At 38.8% G+C, this 25,909-nt stretch overlaps 1 protein-coding gene across 1 annotated transcript in view; it reads left to right on the forward strand.

Moving 5' to 3' along the window:
* The window catches only part of ppp1r12c (protein phosphatase 1, regulatory subunit 12C), a 29,330-nt gene extending 5,580 nt beyond the window's left edge, over positions 1–23,750 (forward strand). The window contains exons 2-20 of the mRNA XM_026933306.3: positions 580–754; positions 2,252–2,382; positions 3,514–3,632; positions 4,888–5,047; positions 5,476–5,620; positions 9,748–9,822; positions 11,491–11,567; positions 11,678–11,790; positions 12,523–12,590; positions 12,731–12,861; positions 13,127–13,214; positions 13,755–13,869; positions 14,856–14,971; positions 16,615–16,664; positions 16,755–16,806; positions 16,912–17,016; positions 17,768–17,818; positions 19,626–19,676; positions 19,815–23,750. Coding sequence (XP_026789107.3) covers positions 580–754; positions 2,252–2,382; positions 3,514–3,632; positions 4,888–5,047; positions 5,476–5,620; positions 9,748–9,822; positions 11,491–11,567; positions 11,678–11,790; positions 12,523–12,590; positions 12,731–12,861; positions 13,127–13,214; positions 13,755–13,869; positions 14,856–14,971; positions 16,615–16,664; positions 16,755–16,806; positions 16,912–17,016; positions 17,768–17,818; positions 19,626–19,676; positions 19,815–19,901 — 1,909 coding nt within the window. The 3' untranslated portion in view covers positions 19,902–23,750. The remainder of the gene's footprint in view (positions 1–579; positions 755–2,251; positions 2,383–3,513; positions 3,633–4,887; positions 5,048–5,475; positions 5,621–9,747; positions 9,823–11,490; positions 11,568–11,677; positions 11,791–12,522; positions 12,591–12,730; positions 12,862–13,126; positions 13,215–13,754; positions 13,870–14,855; positions 14,972–16,614; positions 16,665–16,754; positions 16,807–16,911; positions 17,017–17,767; positions 17,819–19,625; positions 19,677–19,814) is intronic.
* Positions 23,751–25,909: the final 2,159 nt, after the last annotated feature.

Below are 25,909 nucleotides of genomic sequence, written 5' to 3' on the forward strand. Positions count from 1 at the left end.
CCTTTTCGTTATCATGATACCTTTTTATAGCTTTTTTTTTTTTTTTTTTTCATTTTTAGGATTTTAATTTTTTTATAGATTTTTTTGTAGATATTAACAAAAGGCATCTTCAAACCCTCTTGTTTTTCACATACTTCTTTTATTTTTTAACACTAACTCAGATTGGAAGCAGTTGAATGTTAAATCTTGTGCTGAATCTTTAAACGTATAAAATGTTAAAAAAGTAACTGTAGAATATTTAATTTTTTTTCTTATTCAGTGTTAAATAATTTACTTCTGTAGGCAATAAATAAATATATCCAATTTTTTTAAACTATTTTACTGTTTCCTACTGTTTTGCTGGCAGTTTATTAGCAACCCAAAATATTGTGATGTATATCTTGTATCTTAGAAATATCTTTAAAGATCATGATGTGATATTTCTGTTGTATCACTCACTCCTAATGTCTTGGCTGATTCACTACATTTGGGCTAAAAATGGTATGAAAACACTGATTGTTGCCCGTCACTACACTATAATACACCAAAATGAAAGAGGACCTTGAGAAACTAATAGAGCTGTCATTGTGTGTGTGTCAGGAGGCGTGTGCGATTTGAGAGGACGGCGGAGTTCCTGGCCATCTGCGCCAGCGGCGACACAGACGAGGCGAAGCAGATGCTGAAGGAGATGCAAGTTATAAGCGATGGGGACAAAACTTGTGGAGAGGATGTGGTCAACTGTTCCAACGCCGACGGAATCACAGCACTGCACCAGGTGCGAGAATCATCAGTGTGACATTTTGTTCCTGAGCATTATGTGCCACTACCAACCTGCACTGAATGGCTTTACCTCTGTTCTATAACCGTTTCTCATTTCCTGATCATTTTTGGTGTTTTATCACATTTGACCCAAAAAAAAAAAAAAATCTTCTCAGGGCAGAACGGATCGTGATTGGTTGTACGCGACAGGCAGTGAACATTAATGCTGAATTCACATCATATCATATCATATTGGGGAAACCATAATTACCACTTGGGGAAAATCTTCACATCAACCTCAGAGTGGAAAATCCAAATCAGAATTTTGGGAACTTTCTGACGGCCCTGGTTTCTCCGACTAAATCCTGAAGTGAAGTGTATGCACATGTAGTCCAGAGATTACAAATAAAGTCATAAAATAGGAATTTTAGTTTATATATCAGTTACAACTCACCTCATGCTTCAGCTCCATTATAGATGTTTAATGTTTAGCATGAGCATAGCTATATGCTAATGTTAGCAAAGGTTAGAAAAAAAACAAGAAAAAACAACAAACTCCGTTTTTATGTAGTGAATGAAATGGCAGTGTCTGAACGCATTCAGGTCAGAATATTGGGAAGGTTTCTTGTTCTCCCGAGCTCTCCCATTTGTCATGAATGAGTAAGGAATGGAAGGATTTTTTTAGCATTTTGAGCTGAAAAATCTCTTGAGGGTTTTTTGTTTTGTTTTTTTACTCTGAAATTAAATCAGGACATTATCTTGATGTTTAGTTTTTGTATTCATTTGAAAAAGACAGCATTTTAACTTGTTGCCTGGCTTCATTTAATTTAATCTGAGTAAAAAGCATTTAAAAAGCTTACCTACATACCTTTTTTTGTAGCTAGCTAACTAAAATAAGCAGCCAGCTAAACATTAGACACAGCGGCTGAGGAGCGAAACACCTACTAGCTAGCTACAAAGCCAGCTAATAAACTATGTGCTAGTGGTTTCTTAACATTACAATTTTATCTGTTTTTGTAAACAATAGTAGAAATGAATATTATTTTTTTTACGTTTGTGGAGAGAAGACTTTAGTTAACATAACGTTTGCTAGCTAGCTAAGTTAGCATCATTGTAAGCAATGATGGCGTATGAAGATAGAAGTTGCTAGCAGTGAAGTGAGGCACACAGCACCACTCCAACTCTCCATTGTCAAAGATGTCTGCCAGAATAATGTTACACATAGCATTCAGCTATACTGTGAAGTTTTGTCCATTTTTTTCAAATAACAATAAGTTACACTTTGTCACAAACCAGATTATTAAGTCTGTGTGACATTACAGAAGTGGAACCGGGTGTGTAGATATGTAGCTATTTCATTATGTGTTAGCTACATTTCTTAGCAACAATTTGACTACATTTGGGTTATGGGGAAAGCTCTGAAAAAATGTTTTTTGTCTGAAAACTGTTTCTTTAATCAGATATATTCATTTTAACGCAGCTACTCATACAGAGTTTGTGTGATGTCCCTCAGGCCTGCATCGATGGCAGTATTGAGGTGGTGGCCTTCCTCTTGTCTCGAGGTGCTAACGTAAACCAGGTGGACAACGAGGGCTGGACCCCGCTTCACGTAGCAGCTTCCTGTGGGAACATAGAAATCGCTGAGTATGTATTTTATATCGTGTGGCATAGCAGTGAGAGTCTGCTGGCCTTTAATGATGATTATTATTTTTGGCTCCTTCAGTGAACCTCAGTAAACGTAACTGGCTGCAATATTGCTGATTGTTTTGGCTAATGTTAGATGTCAATTTCTGTTAAATGATAAGCTCCCCTGTTTATATAGTGTACTTGTCAACAGTGTTGCGTTTTCAGGAGTGTAACTGTATTCATCCTACACCACTGTTGAATTCTTGAATCTGATTGGCCATTGTTGAATTCTTGAATCTGATTGGCCATTGTTGAATTCTTGAATCTGATTGGTTGATTAATTTTCCACAGCCCAGCTATGACAGTAGTACCAGCTGTAATTCAAACATTCAGTTTATCTGAATATGGGATCATGGGATCTAAGAAAACATATATTCAGTGATACAGTGAACTTTTCTGTGAGGAGACGTTTAGCCGGGAAGTTTGCCACCAAGGAAAAGACTTCAGGACAGAGGACTTTGTGCTTTCTGATTTCTCGGTAACATAACAAGTGTTGAATCTAACTTGAATCCCTGTCTCTGGTTCAACAATGTACAAACCTGAAGGAATGCAAGCTTATAATAAACAAATGTAAAAGAAAAGTCTGATTTCTAAAGCCCTATCATTCAGAGATCGCAACTTCGAATCCTGGCAACGCCAGAGCCATCTGTGGCTGTGAGAAAAGCTGGCCAGGCTGTCTGGGTGGGAGGGGTGGCATACTCTATCTCCTCTGTCAATCACAGCGACATTAGCCAATCACGGGCGTCTGTGAGCTCGTGTATGTGGAAGAGGGTTGATAGCACTTTCATCCAAGTGTGTTTAGGTGCCCTGTGATGCTGCATGAGCAAGTCTGATTTCTTTTGATTTAAAATAATATGGTGCAATGAAAGTATTTTGTTCTTAAATCGAATGAATAATTGTGATAAATTTTAATGATTTCTGTAAATAATAAAAGTTATCATCTAAGCCATTATACAGCTTTATACTGTAATGCGCAAATGCACATTAGGCTAGAATTATCATGAATTAAGCACAGATGTGGCACTGGAATAGATGAATATATTTTTATTGGCTTGTACTTCTCTCTCTGTGTGTGCGTGTGTGTGTTAGATACTTGCTGCAGCAGGGCGCATCTCTGAGCTCAGTGAACTGTGATGGCGATGTGCCATTAGACATCGCCGAAGACGAAGCCATGGAGGCACTACTGCAGGAGCACACTCTGAAACAGGGTGAGTCCAAGAGGGAGATGGACGGGAAGAGAGAAAGACAGAAAGCTCTTTTTGCCATGAATAGCTCATCTCCCACTCACCCAGTCATGCAGTGAATAATGGGGTAAAGTGACACTGACGTCAAAGTCCAGCCGTCACAAATACTTATGTGTTTGTTAGTCAGTGTGATTGCAGGACTGTGACTGGAGTTTTACAGATACTGTTTGTAACGTTGCTTTCAATCCTCAATCCAAAAAGTCACATTTAAAAAATCACACAGCCAAAAATAACATTTACACAAATTTCCCCTTAGACCAATCTGCCTAGACATGTTTAGTGTCTGAAGTATGTTTCTTTACTTTTGCATTTGAAGGCAAGCTTATAGCTCAGAGGTTAACATCATGCAAACTGCATGTCTAAATCATCACACACCCACCTTATGTGGTTTCTGTCTCTGTTACACTTTATCTATAAAAATAGACAAACGGACAAGCTAAAAACAGAAGTAAATGCACTGTTATCTAGCCACTTGAAAATTACTTTCCTGCTCAGCACCTAGACTTCATACTTGGGTCGGATGTGTGGATGATATTTAATTTGCATATTTAAATATCTGTTTCTTTTTACAATATGTATTTTGCTTTTGTATGTACAGATGGTGTTTCCATCTCTCCTTAGGCAAGTGTATAATGAAAATACAATGATAGCCTTCCTTCATTTGTTATTTGTTAGCATGTCTTGTCTTTGGTTCACTACTTTTATATAAACAGTGTCCTCCAGAGTTATTGTCACCTTTCATGAAAATGAGCAAAAATTCATGTATTAAAAATCAATCATAGCAACACTAACCAGTCATGGGCATCTGTGAGCTCTTGTATGCGGAAGAGGGTAGATAGCGCTTTCCTCTCCGTGTGTTACGCTGCCATGTGATGCAGCAGGTGCAGCAGTTGGAAAAGATGGCTGGCTTCAGGTGTCTTGGAGGAAGCACGTGTTAAGCTCCATCCTCTCTGATTGGGACCAAATTGGTGAGAAAATATGGTGAAAAAATCGGCAAGGATTCTGTTATCAGAAAATAATCATCGACGTGGTGCTGTAGCAAAGTTGATTATTTTCCAATAACAGCACATTCTGAAATGGTTTATTCCTTTTATACCACAGCAATTCGCCAATGATAATTTTTTTTATTTAGCGAAGACCAATTTATTTTTATCTGCTTATCATTACTTGTTGTCTCACGGTCAGATCGATCATGCAGTTCTCTGTGTAAAATGTCCAGGTGTGGATGTGGAGGCAGCTAAGCGGTTGGAGGAGGAGATGATCATGCGTGATGCCCGTGGTTGGCTTACAGAGGGCGTACCTGCTGATCTGCACCACCCCAGGACCAGAGCCACACCCCTCCATGTTGCGGCTGCTAAGGGCTACCTGGAGGCCATCAAGTAAGTGATGCTAACGTGTGAATAAACACTAACGGAGACATTCTTTTATTTTTAACATCATTGCATGTGTTAATACTGTGTGGCTTATTCAGCTGCTTGGGTGGTGTGTCTCTGAAATGGTCTGGTGGGCACGTGATCAGACAGCTCTCTGATCTCTCTAAGAATAGCTAATGTTTATTTCCTGTCTCATGCAAGAGACTTCCTGTGGAACAGGCCACATTCGTCCAGCTGATCTTGCTAAGGCCGGGATCACTTGCCCTCTGCGCTGCACTGCATAGACCCTTGAGTACATAAAACAATAGTGTTGAAAAATATATATATATATATACTCTGTTTAGACTTAGATGTTTCTTTTGCTTAGACTTGTTTCCAGTAATTTCTAAAACCTCTGAAAATGTGTTAATGTATTTTTTCTCTGTCTGTCTCAGGTTGCTGTGTCAGTGTGGCCTGGATGTGTCTGCTAAAGATGGGGACGGCTGGACTCCGCTCCACGCTGCAGCCCACTGGGGTCAGCGCGAGGCCTGTTGTCTCCTCGCAGAGCAACTGTGTGACATGGAGGCCCGCAGCAATGGGGTGAGAGAGAGTGAGAGAGAGAGAGAGAGAGAGAGAGAAAGAGCGCTAGATATAGTAACAGACAGAGAAATAAAGGCCAGTAGAATGAAGAAGGGTTAGATAGACTCTATCTTTTTTCTATTGAGCCAGGGGATTACAATCAATAAAAAACAGGAACAGAAAAAAAAACATAAAGAGAAAGAAGAATAGCTGCACAGACAGAGAGAAAGATTGTGCTAAATAGAGAAAGGGAATGGTAAGAGAAAGAATGTGGTATTCAGACAATAGATAGAACGTCACAAGAGAGCGCTTGTGCTATATAGTTTGAGAGACTAATATTGAAGAGACAAATATTGAAGAGAGAAAATAAGTGAACATTAAATAGAAAGAATGAAAGAGAGAGTGAAGGGGGCAATAGGTGAGAGCTTGTGTGAGAGAGGGATAGAAAGAGAGGCATAAACCAGTATTAGGAAGGATTGTGAAAGAAATCTTAGGCATCCAGAGAGTATAGCAGGGGTTCTTTTTTTGGCTAGTGACCCCAATCTAAAGGCTCAGAATTCTCAAGACTGGGTGTTCACTCTATCGTCGGGAGATCAGGATGTCTGTGTTCTCTGGGTGGACGGGATAGCATTGCTCTCTCCCCTGTCAATCAGTGCGACACTAGCCAATCACAGGCATCTGTGAGCTCATGTATGCGGAAGAGGGCGGATAGCACTCTTCTTCAGATGTGTTACGCTTCCCTGTTATACAGCGGTTGACTGGCTTCCATGTCTCAGAGAAGACTCCTTGTCTCGGAGAAGACACTTCCGTGGTTGGTAGCTGTTGTGTGATAGAGGAGGGCTAGCTAGAGGATGGGAATTGGCAAATGGCCAAATTAAGGAAAAAATCAGGAGGGGAATTCTTCAGAATCAGAATTAGCTTTATTCGCCAAGTGTGTGCACAGACACACAAGGAATTTGTTGTGGTTTTTAAGGTGCTCCTTGGTACATACATGCATACATACATACATACATATCTGACATGAGAAAAGAAAACATTTAAATAGTAAGACTTAACAATAAAAAATAAATAATGATAATAATAATAATAATAATAATAATAATAATGTGTATGAGTCCGGAACAGAAGATTTATGTACAGATTTGTGCATTATTTACTCTATATACAGCTCTATAAATAAAGAGATATGCGTATGTATTAACATAATACTTGAGAAAGAGGCAGTAATTAGAGATGGAGGATGAATTACAGGAATGAATTACAGAACACAGGTAATGATTCCTGTGTTAGCCGTTTAAGCTGGATATGGCATGGGGGAAAAAACTGTTTTTATGCACAGAGATCTGTAATGTCTGCCTGAAGGAAGAAGTGCAAACAGGTTGTGGCCGGGGTGAGAGGGGTCTGTGATGATGCTACCTGCCCATTTCTTCACTCTGGAGTTGTACAAGTCCTGAAGGTTGGGCAGGTGCACACCAATGATCCTTTCTGCTGTCCTAACAGTCCGTTGCAGTCTTCTTATGTCTGATTTGCTGGCTGACCCAAACCAGACAGTTACAGAAGAGCACAGAACTGACTCAATAACAGCCGAGTAAAACTGTGTCATCTGCGCCTGTGGCAGGTTGAACTTTTTGAACTTTTTTGAATTTTTTTTTTTAATTCTTGTGACTTGTCATAAAAATGTAAACGGCTGAGGCGAGTGTAAAATTAACCGCTACCGGAAGCAAATCCGGTCATATTGTGTCCTCTTCCTTTCAAGTGAGTGGCCAGTTGATTTTTATTCAGTGTGACTGCAGCTTAAGTTGGGCAAATAACTATTACAGGCTTGTTAGGATTTGCAGCAGTTCATGACCGCTATGTTTTTTAAAGAATGTTTTCTTTATTTGATCTACTTAACTTGATTATGTCAATTATTTCAGCTGTAACATAAAAATCTTACATACTGTAGCTTTAAAGGCCTGAACTGGGGTTATTAGAGGACGAACGCTAAACTATGATTGAGAAACTCTGTAAATGACAGAGAGAATGAGAGGTGGGTAGAGTGATAAAGCGCTATAGATAGAGCGTGAGACTAAGAGAAATGGATAGACAGACTGACAGATATACAAGCCAAAGGAATGAAGGGTGGTGAAAGATGTACAGAGAGAACAGCATAGCAGCTGAAGGAAAAGGCCGAGAGATATTGACAGCTAAACAGAGAGCAAGAAAGAATGAGGCATTCAAATAACATTGTATAGACAAAATGAGACTGACACAAATGTAGAACAGAAAAATAAAAAGGGCCGGGAGAGATGGACAGCTACATAGAACGAGAGAAGGACAGCTATACAGTAGTAGAATAAGGGATTGAGCTGTACACTGAACAAGAGAATGACGGCACAGACTTAGCTTAATACAGAGAAACAGAGAGAAAGCCTGCGAATTCACTAGCTCTATAAAGAAACAAGGAGTAGTCTGGACCAGCAGAAGGAGGACAAGAGACATGGATAAATACACAGAGAGAGGGAGAAAAGTGGGTAAGAAAGGGAACGAGGCATCCAGGCCGAAGATAGATAAGGAGGTAGAGCGAGAATGGAGGGAAGGAGACAGAGAGGCAGCCAGACGGAAAAGGATACTAAAATGTTCCTCTAAGCCAGTAAAAAACATGCAATAACATGCAGTTCCACCTCAGAGCAAAGCCGATATTAGTCAGCTTCGCTAAAGGGAGCACTTTAACACACTGTAGCTTGTGCAACTGTGCAGCAGAAAGGATGTGTGTAGGATGTGTGTTGGTGCCCTTCTGTGCTAGAGTGCTCACCACACTAATGCTAATGCAGGCTGCACCCCCACACACACACACACACACACGCAAAACTTCACTTTGTAAGCTGCACCCACTTGAATGGGAACTGGAAGAGAGGTTTTTGTGTGTGTGTGTGTGTGTGTGTGAGTGTGTGCGCGCGTGTGGCTACTGTGTATCAGACCATGCGTATTAAAAATATACACATTGGTAATGCCTGTGAACCTATACCCCCTTTCTGTTAGTAGGTTGCTTTTGCATAGTCTTCAATTGAATTCTGGTACATTATTGGTTTATTTTTATTTTATGATGCAATAACACTTATCTAATACATTTCAAGCATAAATCAGGATCAGAACAATAACAAATTTATTCCTCCCTAAGGATTAAATGACAAAATACTGTTTTCTAATGTTTAGAGTCTGAGCTAAGAGCAGGTCTTAATTTTTGGTAATAGCAGAATCTCTAATGTTGCGTTTCCATCAACGCAAAAAAAAAGCCTGTGTTTGTGCCCTGTTTTTGCTGATTTAAGAGCCAAACCGTTACATAATCAGACGTGGGCGATACTCATAAATGGAATAAAAAATTACAACCAAGGATCTTATAACATCTTATAACATTCTCTACGTTTAGCTTAAAACATATTTTACTAGCAGTGCAAAAATTCAAAGCAGGACCTTTTAAAGATGCAGTAAGGAAAGCTGATGTCGGATTAGTGTCATATCGACCCTTGCTCAGATATTAGTTTCATGTTGAATATGCTGACCTACGGCAGCATTAAAGGAGCTGCAGAAATATCTGACAAATAGCTGTCATGCCATGCATATAACAACAATCTCTCGTATTCTTGACGTTTGGGCTATGAGATAGGATGGCTAGACAGAAGCCCTTTCTCACAAAATTAAAAAAAAAATAAATAAATCATCCAAGTCCATCGAAATCACCACAAACCATGCAGCAACATGTGTGATGGTCTGATGAGACCAAGATAGAACGTTTTGGGCATAATTCTACAAGGTATGTTTGGCACAAGAACAAGATACCTTATCACCCAAACACCACCATACCCATGGTGAAGCATGGTGGTGGCAGCATCATGCTATGGGGCGGCTTCTCTTCAGCAGAGACTGGGGCTCTAGTCAATTTTAACAGGGTGTGACATTTTATATGATTTCTTCCTCAGACCACTTGTACCCTTCAACAAAACACCCTAATGTTAATACACTTATATTCTGGGTCACTTGTTGATGTGTCTGTTTAATACACACATACAAATATTAATACGTATGACAATACTTATATCTGCATGTCTTTGTGAGTAATTGTATGTGTTTCTCAGAGTGTGGCAGTTACTGTAAATTGTGTATTTTAGGGTCAGACTCCATTTGACGTGGCTGATGAAAGTGTGGAGGCCTTGCTGGAGGATTTACTGCAGAGACAAGCTAGTGTAAGACAACCCACACATACACACACACACACTGGCAAGATGAATGGTTCTATACACAGAACATTTCTAAAAAAAAAATAGAAATGACATGCAACAGAATTTCTTTTATTATTTTTAACAAAAAAATGAGATTAGATAGATTAGATCTACTATTATACTAATATAATATAATATAATCCAACTATCATTATAGTTGGATTATATTATATTATATTATATTATTATCTTAATTGATGGCCACTTGAATGGATATAAATGTATTCCATTATAATTATTATCTTAATTGATGGCCACTTGAATGGATATAAATGTATTCCATTATAATTATTATCTTAATTGATGGCCTCTTGAATGGATATAAATGTATTCCAGTCTCACTACGTTTCTTGCATAAATGGCTTTAACTTGCATTGTCAGCTTTATTGAAAGTAGACAAAGTGATCAGTGTTAGTAAGATAATGTTTCAAATATGCATTTTAACACAGTTTATACCACAGCACTATTGAATTCTCGATTCTGATTGGTCAGAAGGTGTTGATTAACTTTATAACAGCAGCTCTGACAGTAGTTTTGCTCTAATTCAGATCACAGTTTTTCTTTAATTAATTTGTTCATTTCTACACTGGCAACTTACACAGGTACACATGTGTATGATCAACATACAGATCCACATCAACATATGTAAAAATTGTGTCATTGTTCATATAGCAACGTTTTCTGTGAGGAGATGTTTATTTATCATTCAGTCAGAGGAAAGACTTTTAGAGTGAGAAAGGACTCTTCCTTTCTCTGGTTGGTGAGGGAACTACTGTCTAGCAGTTATTATGTAAGTGATAACAGGAACTCATTTCACAGACTGTTCACACGATTAAACATAACTACACTAGATGAGTAAAAGCATATGAACACCCATGTGTGTTTGTTGAACATCCCATTCCAGATTTAATCCCCCCTTTGCTGTTATAATAAACTCCACTCTTCTGGGAAGGCTTTCCACTAGATTTTGGAGCGTGGCTGTGGGGATTTCTGCCCATTCAGCTACAAGAGCATTAGTGAGGTCGGGCGCTGATGTTGGGTGAGGAGGTCTGGTGTACAGTCAGCATTCTAGTTCATCCGAAATGTGTTCAGTGGGGTTGAGGTCAGGGCTCTGTGCAGGACACTTAAGTTCTTCCACACCAACCTTGGCAAACCATGTCATGGAGCTTTGTGCACAGGGGCATTGTCATTAGTTCCAGTGAAAGGAAATCCTAATGCTTCAACATACAAAGACATTCTAGACAATTGTGTGCTTCCACTATTGTGGCAACAGTTTAGGGAAGAACCACATATGGATTTGATGGTCATGTGTCTATATAGTGCATAACTTTTGCCCACTAACTACAGCGGCAAACTTTTGGCTATATAGTATGTAAACGGCTGTGGTATAAGAGGAATAAAACGCTTCATGACATTCTGTTAAAGTAAGTAAATAAATAAATAAGTGAATAAATATAATGTATTTTTTGCTGGGTGTCATGTTGTTGGACTGTATTCGCATTCAAATAAATCTGTGCAGGGATTGAATTGTTGGACTGTATTCGCATTCAAATAAATCTGTGCAGGAAGTGATGTCTGTTGGCTACTTATCATTATTTTCTTTACAAGTGGTTTGTGTGTATTGCTTTGCAGTGGCGAACTGAACAGGCCATTAAGGACAAACAGAATGCACAAGCGTCTGCAAACGGCAACGCTGCCAAAATACGCAGGTTGGAAAGCCGCCTCACACTGTATTAGCTGTTTATTTGTATCTGTTTGAATTGCAGTATATTCTTTTTATTCACGGGTCTTTCTCTCCCTCTGTCGTTGTCTCTGTCAGGAGCTCGGTGTGTAGGATGAGCAGCCGAGAAAAGATGAGCGTGCAGGATCAGTCAAAGGAGCGAGGAGTCTCTGGAGGCCTGGAGCTAAATGAGGAGAGAGAGAGCAGTCCCGGTAAAGCTCAGTTTACATCCCCAGCACAATTGCTACAAGCATCAGCCTCGATTAAATCATGTCATGAACTGAAGTATTGCTACATTCATTACTTAGAAAAAGCATAAATTAATTATTAAAGTATTAATGTACAGAAGTACATGTTCCTTTGTTAATGTTACTTTATGCTGAAGTGTATGGTTTGTTCAGGTTAACTAATTAGTAAGGAATAAAAATAACGAGGTGTGACAAGCTGTCATAAGAAAATAAATTTCCTGTGTGAGAAAGCAATGTTCTAGCTTTACCTCTGACCGCAACAAAGTGTTGGCACTGAAGAATTCTTAAAATACTAAATAAAATATCCTCACAGAAAACCACCATATCAACAATTACACACATTAATGTAACCTTAATGTACCTTTGTGTAAAGCATTACCACTATTTAAAGGCAGGATGGCATGAACCTCAAACCAATATAATGAGCAGCTAAGTGTAGCATGTAGGTCATGCTCGGAGCGTCTGAGCCTGAGACTAGTGGTGATGTCATGATGATAGAGAATGTGATTGGTTTTAATCTTTGCTGACATGTCACTGGCAAAACGCACATGAGACAAACTGGGGGTGACATTAGCGACTTGTCATCTGACAGTGTGAAGGCAGGGTAAGCATGTAGAGCATTCAGTGTGGAGTTCATTCTCTGAAGTAGAGCATTTTTTATTTATTTTATTTTTTTTATCTTTTCCTCGGGTGTAGAGACTTCCACGGTGTCGAGTCCAGATTCAGAAAGCATCACTACCTCCACGGTCAGCCCTGCTGACAAGGTCAGGTGTTACATTCACTACACAAGGTGTTCTTTGCTGTGTGTTGGTGTCATACAAAAGTACATTTCCTGGTTAATTATGGTATATATGCTTTTACTGACACCACAGGCGTCTGATGGATGTGTATGATTTTCCCTTAGACCCCTGAAGAGAAGGAAGCGGAGGAGAGAGAGCAAGAGCGAGAGAGCCGTACTGCTCGTGTTCCTCCCACTCTGCAAAGAGGCGACTCAGCCCCAGAGAGCCCCAGTGGTCCCTCTACTGACGGCAAGAAGTAAGAGCACCACCTACACACCAGCTGCCTGGCAGCAATGGGCTTTTGTGCACACTGACCATGCTTTGAACTACCACATCATGGTCTCTTTATAATCATTTACAGCTGATTTAATCATGAAATACGTTCAGATGGCTGTCAGTTTATGTTGTCTGTTCATTAGCATGATGACATACACTGGTATGATGTATACCCATAATTTACCTGATACCAGATATCTGAATTGATGCATTTATGTCTATCTTCCTTCATCAACTACCACCAGGTACCAGGCTCCAGTTCGGGATGAGGAGTCAGAGTCTCAGAGAAAAGCTCGTTCTCGTCTCATGCGCCAGTCACGACGCTCCACTCAGGTATTATTCTAGTAAAGTAGGTAAAGGACACCTATTATCAGTGTTTTCCATTTCCAGCTGCTGTTTTTCCTTTCTTCAGCTCATGAGAGTGTAACCGTGACATTTGACTAAAACTATTAGGGCTTGTGAGTGATGAAGCATCAAATTGAATACTTTGAAGGAAGTGTCCATGTCTTGTGATCTACCGCAGTGGATCACACGTCCACATATTTGATTTGGCACAGTTTTTACGCTGGATGGTCTTCCTACCACAACCCTCCCCAATTTTATCCAGGCTTGGGACTGGTACTGGAAGTGCACTGACTTTAGACCAATGTATTAATTCACAAAATCATAAAATCACCCACTTTTTCAATGGCCTTGGTTCCAGAGGATTCTTTTCAATTCATTGCCACTACAGACATTTCAGAATTTCAACTCAACCTTTTTCAGCATTGTTGCGTTTTTTGTTTTTTGCTTCTTTTTTTTTTTAGTATTTATTCTACACTATATATTGCCATTTGTGTAAATATTGTGTTCCATTGGTGTTTTTATTGGCAGGGAGTGACCCTGACTGACCTTAAAGAGGCAGAGCGAACCGTTAATAGGACGTCTGAACCTCAGCCCAGTCTTCAGACTGTCAGTCCAGTTGTCACGGTAACGCCAGCGGAGAGAGGTAAGTGACTATTAATAAGCGCTACAGTCCTGGAGACTTGCAGCATGGCACAAGTATCTGCACTTAAAAATGTTTTTAAATGCGCCGCAGACAAAAAATAATCACATCCATTAATAGCAGCGTCTTATTGTACAGTGTCAAAAGGTTGTGCATCTGGGCAAATTTAACTTGCATAGCAATGTTGCATGTGTTTGCAGGAGGAGGAGGGACGTACTCCTGCAAACACATGAATAGTATTGGTGCAGCAAGAGAATGTTTCAGTATGCTTGTGCTTTTTTGCATAGCACAGAAGCAGAAGTCATTCGATACAAGCTGTACATTCTCACGCCTGTGCAGACAGTTACAGCCCTGCACGCTGTGGCTTCACATTTCAATAGAACGGCTGCTCTCTGGTGCTTGGCCTTGCAAACAGAAACTGGCAACTTGCTAGAGGGTTTTTTTTTCCTCTTTATCTTCAGGCAATGCTTATCTTCAGTTAATATTATCTCAGCCCCACTAGTCAAACGCACCTGGTGTGGATTCAGCAATCTTTTTGAGAAATTGTCCTGTGGTCTTGTGTCCTCATTTCCATTCTCTTAATTCAGGAGTGCCCAATAAACTCCTGTGCGCCTAATTTCTTAATTCCGCTTCAACTTTTGAGCCTGACTTTAATTCCTGGATGAAGGGATCTGGATTATGGGTATTTTGTGGCTGCTAGGGTATATCACCTGTCTCAGTGTATTGTGGGATTGAAAGAGTGCGCTAGATATTTTCCACAGTGTTTTAGGACACTGTTACAAAATGGCAGACCCTGGAAAATGGTGCACTATATAGTAACTAGGGCATAGTTTCAGACACAGAAAGAAAGCGATTCCAGCTTCAGCCCAAAGCAGCAAACTTTGGATGTGAGATAATGTTAGAGCCTGACTGTATTAAGCCTACTATATTAAATGAAATGCAGTGCTAATTACTAAGCATGCCATTAATTCATGAGTGCTCGTCTGCAGACACAGAGCCTGTGAAGGCCCCCAGCCCAGAGGGAGACTCCAAACTGGGTGTGAGAGATCGCCGTAGAGCAAGGAGAGAGAGACGATCCACTGGCATCACCACACTTATAGGAGAGGTGAGTAAAAAACACACACATACACATCACTGATATGCTCTGCAATCTGCAGAGATTTGACAGCACACGTTTTAATGGAAATGAGGTTTGTGGTCAGGAAAAGACTCGTATGACCCTATTCTCACTGAATGATCTACAAGGGCAGGTAACCTCTCTGATGCAGTACAGCTAGAAAAACAGCTCTATTTCATGTCAAAAGAAGTGGCTCAAAAATAACAGTTTTCTTCCTGTACCTAGTATCTCTAGAAAAGTCTGGACTGGTCACCACATCTAGAATAGTGTCTGGGGCAGTGGTATCTCATCTGTTAAGGTTTTGTTCTAGTGACGATTGTGAGATAAAATCCAGAGAGCCACTGAAAGCCTTTCAGGCACATGATTAAACTGATTATTTTCAAAATGGCAATTACCAGAATTTTTTAATCAAACAGCCTACTATGATATTTTATATCGTATATACCGTATTATCGCAATAAAGACATCCAGATTTAGCTCAGTAATTAGGTTATTCAGTGCGTGCATATGGGGTAGAGGCCCTCGATACACAGCAGAGTTACTGTTACCACCCCAAAGTTTTATTATTTTCCCATAACACCCTTAGAACCTAACGTCCTCTTAGACCACAGCAATTTTTTCAATGCAAAAAATTATATATATTAAAGCGTGACCCATTTATAGCTATATTTAATGTTGCGCAGCATCCTCTCTCCTGAGGACATTCTTGTGTCAGAAAACTTAAAGGAACAGCTTACTGTTCTTAACTTAACTTAAAGAAAACACTAACACTGGAAATTCCTTCCAAACACATCTCCATAAAGAACGCTTCACCATGTCGACAAATATACATTTTGTTACGTACAACATGTTTTTAATCGATTTATTACACTTAGATTACATGGAGCATCTGCCATACGACATATTATATGCTAAGAAAATAACACATTGTGGGTTATCAGCACTAGAGCACTGCTTACATGATATGATCATCTTCTGTTACTATCTCTATTATTATTATTATTATTATTATTATTATTATTATTATCTCAGTCCCACTAGTCAAATGCTACTTTTATATACAAACCCCAATTCCAATGAAGCTGGGACTGAGCTTCACTGACAGTCCAGACCTGTCTCCCATTGAAAATGTGTGGCGCATTATGAAGCGCAAAATAAACAGACCCCAGCCTGGTGAGCAACTGAAGTCATACCTCAAGCAAGAATGGGAAAGAATTCTACCTACAAAGCTTCAAAAATTAGTGTCCTCAAACGCTTATTGAGTGTTGTTAAAAGGAAAGGTGATGTAACACAGTGGTGAAACTACCCCTGTCCCAGCTCTTTTGGTACGTGTTGCAGGCATCAAATTCAAAATGAGTGAATATTTGCAAGAGACAATAAAGTTTATCAGTTTGAACATTGTATATCTTGTCTTTGTGGTGTTTTCAATTGAATATGGGTCAACAAGGATTTGCAGGTCATTGTATTCTGTTTTTATTTACGTTTTACACAACGTCGCAACTTCACTGGAATTGGGGTTTGTAATTGAATTCTGTATCTCTGACTCAAGTCTGATACATGACGTAAAAAACACGTTTTTTTTTTTTTTTTTAGTAGTATGCTGTGTAAATGACTGCTGCTTGTTTTTTCAGACAGAGGACTTGGATACGCATGAGGCTACACGAGCAGACGGCACCTCAAGGTTTCTGTCTCTTCCTATTCCACAGTCTCACAGTTTTAAGTTACAGCTTTTAGTGTGCTTTTTACTAACTGTTGTGTTGCTTTGCTGTAGTGACACCCACCAAGGAGATGCAAAATCGTCATTATCACTGGATTTTAGAAAGGTACAATTTAATTTGCCTTTTTAAAGTATATTTTAAACATTTTCTAAGATGTTGAAAGAAATGAAATGTTATGTCTTGCTTTTTTCCGCATCTCTGTCTGTGCAGCTGTATGTGGACGTGTTGAAGGAGAACAGTACACTGAGAGAGAAGCTCCAGGAGACACAGCTGCAGCTCAGCGAATGCAAAGTGGAGCTCGAGCGACTCAGACAGGTCTGTGTGTGTGAGTGTGTGCAAGTGTGTGCAGCCGTGCAAGATGATAATACACTGGCAGCAAAGAAAGCATTTTACAGCAACAGCCTTTTTTTGTTGTTGTTTTCCCCATCATTCATTTTTTACATGCTAGTCTTATCTTACAAACTGAAATTTTTTGAAATTATAAAATATTTTGATTTCTTACATTTTACTGTACACTCACTGCATTATATATGTATATATAAATCGAAAGGGGAAATAAATCGATAACTGATAATGTTGGCTAATATAGTTTTATACGGTCAACAAGTAAGCAGACCAATATTTTTAATTACATTAGGGCACCTAATCTTTCCTTGTCCATATAAAAACAAGCAGAAGCACTTTTAATGCACCTTTAAATATAAGTAAATTCAAACTATCTTGCAGTTTAACCACACCATCAAAATTTTGCATCCCAGTAATGTTTCAGCCATTCAACAGAGCATAGTTGTATCTTAATAAACTACTTTCGCCCATGAAAATATTTTTTGAGAGTGATTACCACCCCCTAGTGTCCTGCAGTGTATTTGCATGTTCAAAATAGCCTCACATTCATGATTATGGTTTCCTATAGAACGATTAAAGAACCATTTTTTGTCAACCAGTTATACACCTAAAAGATCCACTTACATAAATAACCATGTAAACTTGCAACAGTACACGACAATATATTCCTCTTTTACCGTCACTATAATATCTGTGTGTTTGTGTGTGTTTCTGCACTCAGAGCCAGGAAAATGGTTGTGACCGCCCTGCTCTACTGGAACTAGAGAGATTTGTGAGTCTGTTTTTGGCTTCACTACAGTTTCAATACGATTATCTGTTTCTTTTCTCTTTTATCACACTCTCTCACTTACTTCCTTTTTTCTCTGATAAAAGTTCCTGTAAGCTATGCTCTATTTATTTGCAGTGTTGAGCAAAGCAATGAATGCATTATAACCTTTGCATTAGCCTAATTGTAATATACCTGTCTGTTAGTGTATTTACAGTAGTGGTTAATATAGTAGTTATTAAGAGGGTAACTATTCCATTATCTTGCCTCTAACTTTGAAGCTTTGAATAAAGATAAATCCCATAGATGTGAAAAGTGTGAAATTATCATCATTGTACTGACAGTACATGGACAAACAGACAAAAAGACAAAACCTAGGGCACATAGGGACTTCTTAGTGGAGATGGCAGATATTTCCAGGCTTTTTGAAGGAAGTAAGATCAAGACCTCTCAAAGGGTTCAGCACAGGAAATATAAAGCACTGACTGCACCATAGAGGTCTCTGAAGTTATTTTAGAGGCAGTACAGTCATTCTAAAAACACGTCAAATTGATGTTACTAATGTGTGTGACGAAGCAGTTTATATAGATTTTTTTTTTCGCTATGTATCTAACACTGAGTGTAACATGGCAGTGCAGCCAGAAGGTCCCTGATTTGTACCCAAATTTTTAAACAAGGAAAGGACAAGAAACCTGCCATATGTGTGATGTTTGAAAATATAGCTCTGTGTGAACACAGGGTTACACTCTGAACTGATTTAGAGTCTGGAAAATACGGTAGATACAGGCCTTAGAAAATCAAAGAAGAATCCATGAAGAACAAGCAGAACTTGCTGTATAGTCCTTCTCGTTATTAATTTGTATGCCTCACATCCTTAAAATAGATTTAAAACAGGAAGGAAACTATCGAAGAAAAACTGTTTCAGACATTTGACCTTGCTGTGTCCTTGGCCCTGTTTGGATCAATTCCAAAATTCCAGTTCATCTGCTGGTTACAATAATAATTCCATAAAAACATTTAACCATTCATTCTTGAAAATATCACGCTAACAAGAATCTCGGACAGACATACGGACAGAGAACCTGCCACCTAATGGTGGAGGCATAAAAATGATAGAGGCTTTCGTAAAGAATAAAACACTTGGGCGTACTGTTATAGGAAAATAATTAATGACAGGGTGTGGACGTGGCCGTATCACCAGCCCAAAGCTGATGATTTTCCAATAACATGTTTGGTTTTTTTACTGAGAAAAAAGTCCTCCGTCCAAAAGGCTTTCTAATGTCGGAAAACTAGGATCAGCTTTACCTTTGTTCTAAAGCACAAAGTCCTTCCAAAAACTTCATCATATCAACAACTACACATTTGTTTATGTGTTTACGTTTATCCAAAATTATTATATATATATTTTTATATTATATTATTATACATATATATAAAAATATTATATGTTTATGTTTATCCAAAACTTCATCATATCAACAACTACACATCTGTTTATGTGAAGCATCCACCATACAAGTAACTAGATAAGCAGTTACTATAGAAACGCTAGCCTATTAGAATGAGTGCATTAATATAAACCTGTTATTTGCCTTGCTGACTACTATCAGGGCTGTACCACCTCCTGACCAATCCGAATGGAGCACACAGCAGTGCTGTGGTATAAGGCTGATTATATGACTGTTAGGGAAATGCTAGGCTGAATCCATGGAAGGGAACACAGTGAAAGATTTTTAAAAAGGCTAATCTGTAAGTAATGGTAATTATGTGTTGTTGTTTTTTTTGTTTTTTTTTTCGTGTTTTGGTGTCACAGGAGAAGAAAGCACTTGAGAGGAAAGCAGCAGAGCTTGAAGATGAACTCAAGGTGATGCATGTTAATTTGATGACTGATCTTATCCAAAAGGCATTTTATTAAAAACAAAGAATTAAATCCCTCTCTCTCTCTCTCTCTCTCTCTCTCTGTCTCACTCACACTCCTACTCTGGCCGCCTTCTCTCCACAGGTTCTTGTTGATCTGCGTGCGGATAACCAGAGGCTGAAAGACGAGAACGCTGCTCTCATTCGTGTCATCAGCAAGCTCTCCAGATGAGCCTGCCACTCCCGCCACTATTCACTGAAACCACAAGGTGGCAGCACTGCCCATCTCTTTACCCAGAATAAACTGGAAGAACGCTCTTCTGTTTCTGCGCGGACATAACGCATTGCAACTGTGTGTGTGTGTGTGTGTGTGTGTGTGTGTGTGGTCTTTCTCACCCCTTGGGTGGCTAAACTACTGTTCTCCAAATTAACCTGCACACAAAGGTGAACAGACCTAGCCGCAGCACAACCCTCAGTTAAACAGCACACAAACATCAGGAAGTTCTAGACCTCCGTTTACGCCAGGTCTGATTTCACTCGTTCCAGGTCTCAAGAACAGTAACACATTACTTGAACTCAGTGTCACGAGACTGATCAAGTCATAAACCCAGTCATAGTTATATGGTATATCTAATGATATAACAGTGTCATGTTAAAATTATCAGTAATTATTGTTGGATCGCATGATCGCCTATCACATGCTCTCTAGTTAGTGCACATTTTGAGTATTTAGGGCAAATCAGAAGTTAATACTAATGTGTTCGCTCTAATACGTTATCGTTACTATAGTCACAACTCCTTCACAGGGAGCCGAATGGTGGACGTATATCGATGGCCACATAATCTTAGCTTAAGACTTCGTTTACAGAACAATTTATTTAACATATTTTGGTGTCAGCAGTTTTGTAAGAATCACGGGAGAGTGCTCAGGACAGAAGACTTTGTGCTTAGCGGTTTCTTGGTAACATGACAAGCTGCATTTTTTTTGTTCTATTATTTCAAGAGAGAAAAAAAGAGGCTGGTGAGGAAACACGTGTTTATAGCTGCTAAGTGATAACAGGAACTAGCTTGGGTTTTATCGACATTCCACAACATTACATGTAACTATAAATAAATAAAACGTATGACGTCAGTGCATTTTAAGAACTGGTAGTTTTGGCAAAACAGTTCAGGATGTGCTGTAATTGGAAAATAATCAACTTCAGGGTGATAACAGTAACTTTGTTTCATGTTGGGCCGTATCACACCAAACCATCGTTGATTGTTTTCCTATAATAGCACAAGTATATGACAAAATATCTGTCATATAATAACCACTTTAACTGTTTGCATATGTTTTATCACACATGGCAATATTCCGTCACTGTAATATTAGCTTATGACAGCATTAGCTTATGTGCTGATGTGTTTATGGCATGTTCATGTCAGTATTATGACGTGGGGTTCAAGTAACATGTTACCTGAAGTACATACTTGAAGTACAGCAGGATGGAGAGGAAATGCAGGGTGCTTTTGTTTCATATATTTAATTAGATCTCATTTTTTCTTGTGCACTGTTTTCGTTATTTTTATTTTTATTTTTTAACCTTGTAGCGTAACGCAAAATAAGCCAGTACAAGGTTGCCAGTTTATATTATTCTTCGCTTTAGCCATGTGTATCCACTGTAGCTTGTAGTTTATACTCTGACAGTGTTGGACATCAGAGGGCACGGCCAATCATCAGCTTTTAGGACACGACCAAAAAAAAGGCACGTCCTGATTTTGCCAAGTGACGGCCAATCTTGGATCGACGTTTGCATTTTTATCACCTAGATCCTAACTTGATCATATGACAGAATTTCTTTTCGCATTTTCAGCTTGACCCTACAACTTAGCATGAAATATATTTGATAGTTTTGCTAGTCACTTGCCTGTCTACTTAATCTTAAAGATGCAGTTTGTAATGTTTGAAAGTGCTGCTAGATGCATAATAATAATAATGGTTTAAAAATACCTTAGGAAGACTGTGATGTGTATTATTGCAGTGGCTAGCTTGTTTGCTTTAAGTTTCTGTTTACATTTTGCTGTCAGCTCCGCCCCCAGGTTGAACACCACTGCTCAAAGCTTTCCATTTAAAAAAAAAAAAAAGCAGAGGAGTTTTGGCTCAGGTTGAGGGAATAGATAGGCTTATCATCTAATGTTATCATTGCAGTTTTTCTCACAGACAGCAGAGGGCTCTAAAAAAAAATCACAAACCGCTCCTTTAATGTTACCTCTATTAAAGGGCTCTAAAATTACAGACTGCTCCTTTAACTTCCCTTTGTTAGCAGGGGGCTATAAAATGGCAAACTGCTCCTTTAAAGTTATTTCTCTAGTTGTAGCTTTCTGATGGAAGCCAGCCAAGTTAGATAACATTAGGTAATATGTTGCATAATTAAAGCCAGCAGTCAGGTTTGCAAGCTTGTTAGGTAAACTGTTGTATTAGCAAATTGTGTGCTTTGCATGCTTGAAGTGAAAGCACAGTGTTTACACTGGAAAATTCAGCAAAGTGTAGTGTACTGTTAATACCTGGAGGGTGTGCTAGATCAGGGATCATCAGCTGAAAACGCTGAAATGTAGGGGGAAAAAAGTAGTTCAGCGACCCAATTTTCTAAACATGAACCAGCTCGGCTTCTGTATCAAATCCTCTATTGCGGTTTATCCAATCACAAGCATTTATGTAAATCATTTAGCTGAAGGCAGCTCATCAAACCAGAGACAAGCTATAGGGCTAGAGACATAAGCTCAAAAATGGGAGAGTTTTCACTGACTTTCAGAGATTTTTCATTTTGTTTACCCTCTCTGACTGATTAGTGATGTGACAACATTGTTTACAATCCTGATTGGACAGAGAAGTATGCGGTTAGTCTCCCTGCAACAAAAATTCAAAACAGACTAATGTAACAGACTAACAAATGTTTCGTGTGTTCATAGACTGTGGCACTATTTTAACATAACCACTTCAAATGGTCTTATTTACTAGCTAATAAATTAGTCGCTAATGGTCAAGCATAAGTTGTGGTTAATCAGTCATGTTAGTTGCTTTGTAAGGATCGAATAATATGTAACTGGACCTTTGCAAATTTTAGTTTAGTGCCTCTGTGCGAGAAGGTGGAGTGGAAGCACTTTTCACAGTTGCTGCCTGCTGTACGTAGCAGAAGGGGCGGGGCCATTAGAGGAAGCTGCACAGTCCACAGTTTGTGCTGTACATTTGAACAAGACTGGTATGCTAGGTTATGTCATGCTGAAGAAAGGAAGTAGTGACGTCACATGATCAAGTACGCTAATTAGTTTTAACGTATGCTCCACCCTCTTTTAACCAGTGACTCCTGCCACTCGGCAAAATCAGGACAGCGCTTGCATTGTTAGACACAACAGAGATGCAAACGTGCCAAAACCTGAAGCTCCTCTCCTGCATGGCTACTAGTGCTACGCTGTTGAGGACTGGGACTTCTCTCTCTCTCTCTCTCTCTCTCTCTCTCTCTCTCTCTCTCTCTCTCTCTCTGTATGTGTGTGTCTCTCTTTCTCTTTCTCTCAGGACAAGCTTAGATCAACACTGTACTTGAGCACACTGCTACTGTATGTCGGACCAAACAGTCATTGACATTGTTGCTGTTTCTCAGCGAGCGAGTATTTATGAGTGTAAGTGATGTATTACAGAGCCTGTGTCCTGTGCCAATGGTGGTGTAGGGATTTTTTTATTTTTTTTTTTGTCATTTATTTTCCAAGAGGAGGAGAAGGAGGAATGTTTATACTGTGAGTCCTGCTCTCAGAGGAACAGGCGCTTTATAAGGTCAAAGCTTTTGACAGTTTACCACCATGTTGTTGTTTTTTTATTATTAATTGCTCCTGTTTTATTAATATTATTTTTAAGCCAATGCATGCCAAGATTGTATTTCGACAAAACATGTGCCTTTCTACATATCTATTTTAATATTTCGATGTTGCTCAGTTGAGAAGCTCTGGCCTCCAGTAGGCTCCTAAAGATTCTGCTGTCATGAAAAAACATACAGCCATCGGCATTTGGTAAAAGAGCCAATAAAATTCAATGGAAACAGATAAATACCATTGCATCTTCTTCTGCTTCTTGTCTTTTAGCTTGTCTGTCTTTAACATTTTCATGGAAACATGTACCCAAAATATTTGCCCCCAGAGTTTAAAATCAATTCAACAGACCCCTTTAGTATAGATTTACTGTACTTATAAATGTATATTTTAAAATTCTGACATTTGAGCTTTTGAGCCATAGAGCTTCTTTTATTCCTGAACACCCTAAGTCCACTTTGATATTATTTATAGAGAAGCATGTTTTTGAGTACTAAGGTTTGGATTAAAGCAATTTAATTCAAGTGACCAGTCAAACATGGCAAATTCCTGTAGGAACGCAATAAAAAATATAACCACAAATGGCAATCTGTGGGGGTCCAAGCACTTTCTGCAAATAGTGCCCTCAGTGCCCAGTTGTTAAATAGAACAATAAAAAGACCATAGACAAACATACAGTAAGTTTTGTGATGGTAGCTCAGTGCTAACCCTGTGAAATGCTTTTTGAAATCTGATTGGCTGATGGTGACCATGCTTTTTCAGTAACCAATTCATTATAAGAAATACAAGTACAGATTAGCACATTAATGCATTCTGCCAAATTTCACCTCGATTCATATTAGGGATTGTGGGAAACATTTAATTAGGTTTAATTCTGCCCCCAATGAATGTGAAAATTTAAATGTGATCATGGGATCCCCACCCAACATCACATAAATGCTTGTGTCACTGCAAGATTATTCTATTCAGTTGTGTTTGTATAGCACTTTTAAGAATAGATTTCGTCACAAAGCAGCTTTCAGAAATCGGGATGTCGCTTTAGATCAGTAATGAACTCCCTGAGACAATATGAGGAAGAAACCTTGAGAAACCAGACTCAAAATGGAACCCATCCTCTATTGGGAGACACCGGATAGATTACACTGAGCTCACATCAATGCTCTTCTACAATAGTATGCTATGAAGTCAAACAAAAGTAAGTATGTTAAAAGGATATTCAATACACTCTCAGAAATAAGGATACCAAAGTATATGTTTCCTTGTCACTGGGGTGGTACCATCAATGGTACAACTAACCCTAAATTTTATAAGTATTGACCTCTAGTGCTGTGAAATTCCTAAATTAGTTTTGGTGCAACCAGTTACCATCAGAGGTCACATAATTAGTTGACTGCAGTCAGTAGATGCGCTGTTATAGTGTCACATGAACTCAATATAAATACACCTGTTCCTGGATTGCCCCAGAGCTTTTTAGAGAATATTCCTAAAGAAGAAGCATCATGAAGGCCACAGAGCTATCCCAAACTTTGAACAAGCCGGTTTTACCAAGATGAATGGGTAAATGTATCAGGATCCCGAACTCAGAAGACCTGTAGCTGTAACTGCAGGCAGAGGTGGTAATACCAAGTATTGACCCTAGCAAATGTCAACTTTTTTGTTTAATTAACCTTGTGCTAGTTTCTAGATCTAGGAAAGCATTTTAAAGATGCTTAAATGTGTGCATATTTGTGGCATGAATTCGCAACAATACTGGGTGAGACTGACCCCATATCTATTCGATAAGTTCACCAAACCTAGAACATATACAAGATTGTATTAAGTACAAGTGCAACTAAATGTAATACCTGGACAGAATGCCAATGTTTATGCTACAAACACTGGTTTCTAGAAATAATGTTTTGTAAGTATTGGATTTTCATGTTGTTGTTTGCTGGGCTTATAAGCAATTGTATGGCTGTTTAGGGAAGTGATAGAAATGATACAACTATGACACCTAATAATACACACTAAAATAAATAATAGAGTAATGTGAGCAACCAAGTACTGTAGTCCTGGAGCATCTTGTAGTATATTACTTGTTCTAATACACCCACATTAGGTCTTGAAAGGCCTGATGATTATGGATAAAACGGAACACAATACAAAAAATTGCAGAAAGGGGTACAGGACCCTGCTTGAACATCTTTTTGTCTTTAACCTTTAACATTAGACTACAGATGAGACTGTAATTATGAACCCTATGCTCATTTTTGCTTTAGTTTCTGGGGAAAAAACAAATCTGTGTGTTTGAGAGAGAGAGAGAGAGAGAGAGAGAGAGATAAAGTCTTCTCTTAAATAAAATGCTGAATAAATAAATGATGTAAACATGAAAAGTAGCAAAATAACCACACTAGGCAA

Source organism: Pangasianodon hypophthalmus, chromosome 2 (assembly GCF_027358585.1).
Source record: "Pangasianodon hypophthalmus isolate fPanHyp1 chromosome 2, fPanHyp1.pri, whole genome shotgun sequence".
NCBI lineage: Eukaryota > Metazoa > Chordata > Actinopteri > Siluriformes > Pangasiidae > Pangasianodon > Pangasianodon hypophthalmus.